Source organism: Suricata suricatta, chromosome 4, assembly GCF_006229205.1.
Source record: "Suricata suricatta isolate VVHF042 chromosome 4, meerkat_22Aug2017_6uvM2_HiC, whole genome shotgun sequence".
In the NCBI taxonomy this organism is placed as follows: Eukaryota; Metazoa; Chordata; class Mammalia; order Carnivora; family Herpestidae; genus Suricata; species Suricata suricatta.
In genome coordinates, this window is record NC_043703.1 from 128,123,820 (window position 1) to 128,124,809 (window position 990).

Consider the following 990-nt stretch of genomic DNA (forward strand, 5'->3'; position numbering starts at 1 on the left):
AACGTGCGTGTTCAGGGCTCAGCAGGGAGGAAGCAGCAGGTGCAGCCAAGCCTCCCTGCCCCACGGCCCTGGGGAGGAGGTTTGTGTACGAGGCTGCAGCACTGTGGGAGGAGAGCTATAATCCTGCTGACAGTAATAAGTGGCCACGTCTTCAGCCTGGAGGTTGCTGATGGTGAGGGTGAAATCTGTCCCAGACCCACTGCCGCTGAATCGGTCGGGGACTCCAGATGCCCGGGTGGTTGCTTCGTAGATGAGCCGCTTAGGACGCTGCCCGGGTTTCTGTTGGTACCAGGCCAGGTTGTTGCTAACACTCTGACTGGCCCTGCAGTTCAAGGTGACGCGCTGACCCAGAGACACAGCCAGGGAGCCTGGAGACTGCGTCATCGTGATCGCCCCGCAGGCACCTGCAATCAGAGCGGGTAATGATGAGACACACGCACTTTATCCCAGACCCCCTGAAATATGTCATTTGAAAAGAGGTGCCCTGTCAGCGCATAATTGGGTCTATTTTGGAAATAGCCAGTATTTCTCACTATGTCGTAAAAATTTGTTTTAACTCGAAGATAATACTACTTCAAAAGGAAGGTGGCAAATCTGAAATTTCTCACCTGAGACCCACAGCATCAAGGATATGAGGACCTGCCTCTGTGACACCATCTTGCTGTCCCTGCCTGCCCCACGCAGCTCAGCTTACATGGCAAAGGCCCCTTTTATCCAATTGAGCAGCTGGTCTGGGCCTGGAGGGGTCTATGCAAATCAACTGGTGAGGAAAGAAGCAAATTGCTTCAGCAGTGGGTTATGAAAGTATCGAATGCAAATTTAAAGAGCTAAAAATATAGCTGTAAGACTAGAAACACAGAAGTCAACTCAGAAACTCTTAGAACAAGTTGAAGTTCTAAATGACAAAGTGCTACAAGATCTAATCATGAGCTTCTATTTGAAATTCAAGAATATTGTTAAATGGGTTGAGTTCCCAGAAAGGATCAACTA

At 49.5% G+C, this 990-nt stretch overlaps 1 gene segment (V, D, J or C); it reads right to left on the minus strand.

The window, feature by feature from the left end:
* Window positions 1-3: 3 nt before the first annotated feature.
* LOC115290070 lies at window positions 4-699 on the minus strand. The segment is given in 2 exon segments: window positions 4-404; window positions 609-699. Coding segments are annotated over 2 exon segments (435 nt in total).
* Between the last annotated feature and the right edge of the window lie 291 nt (window positions 700-990).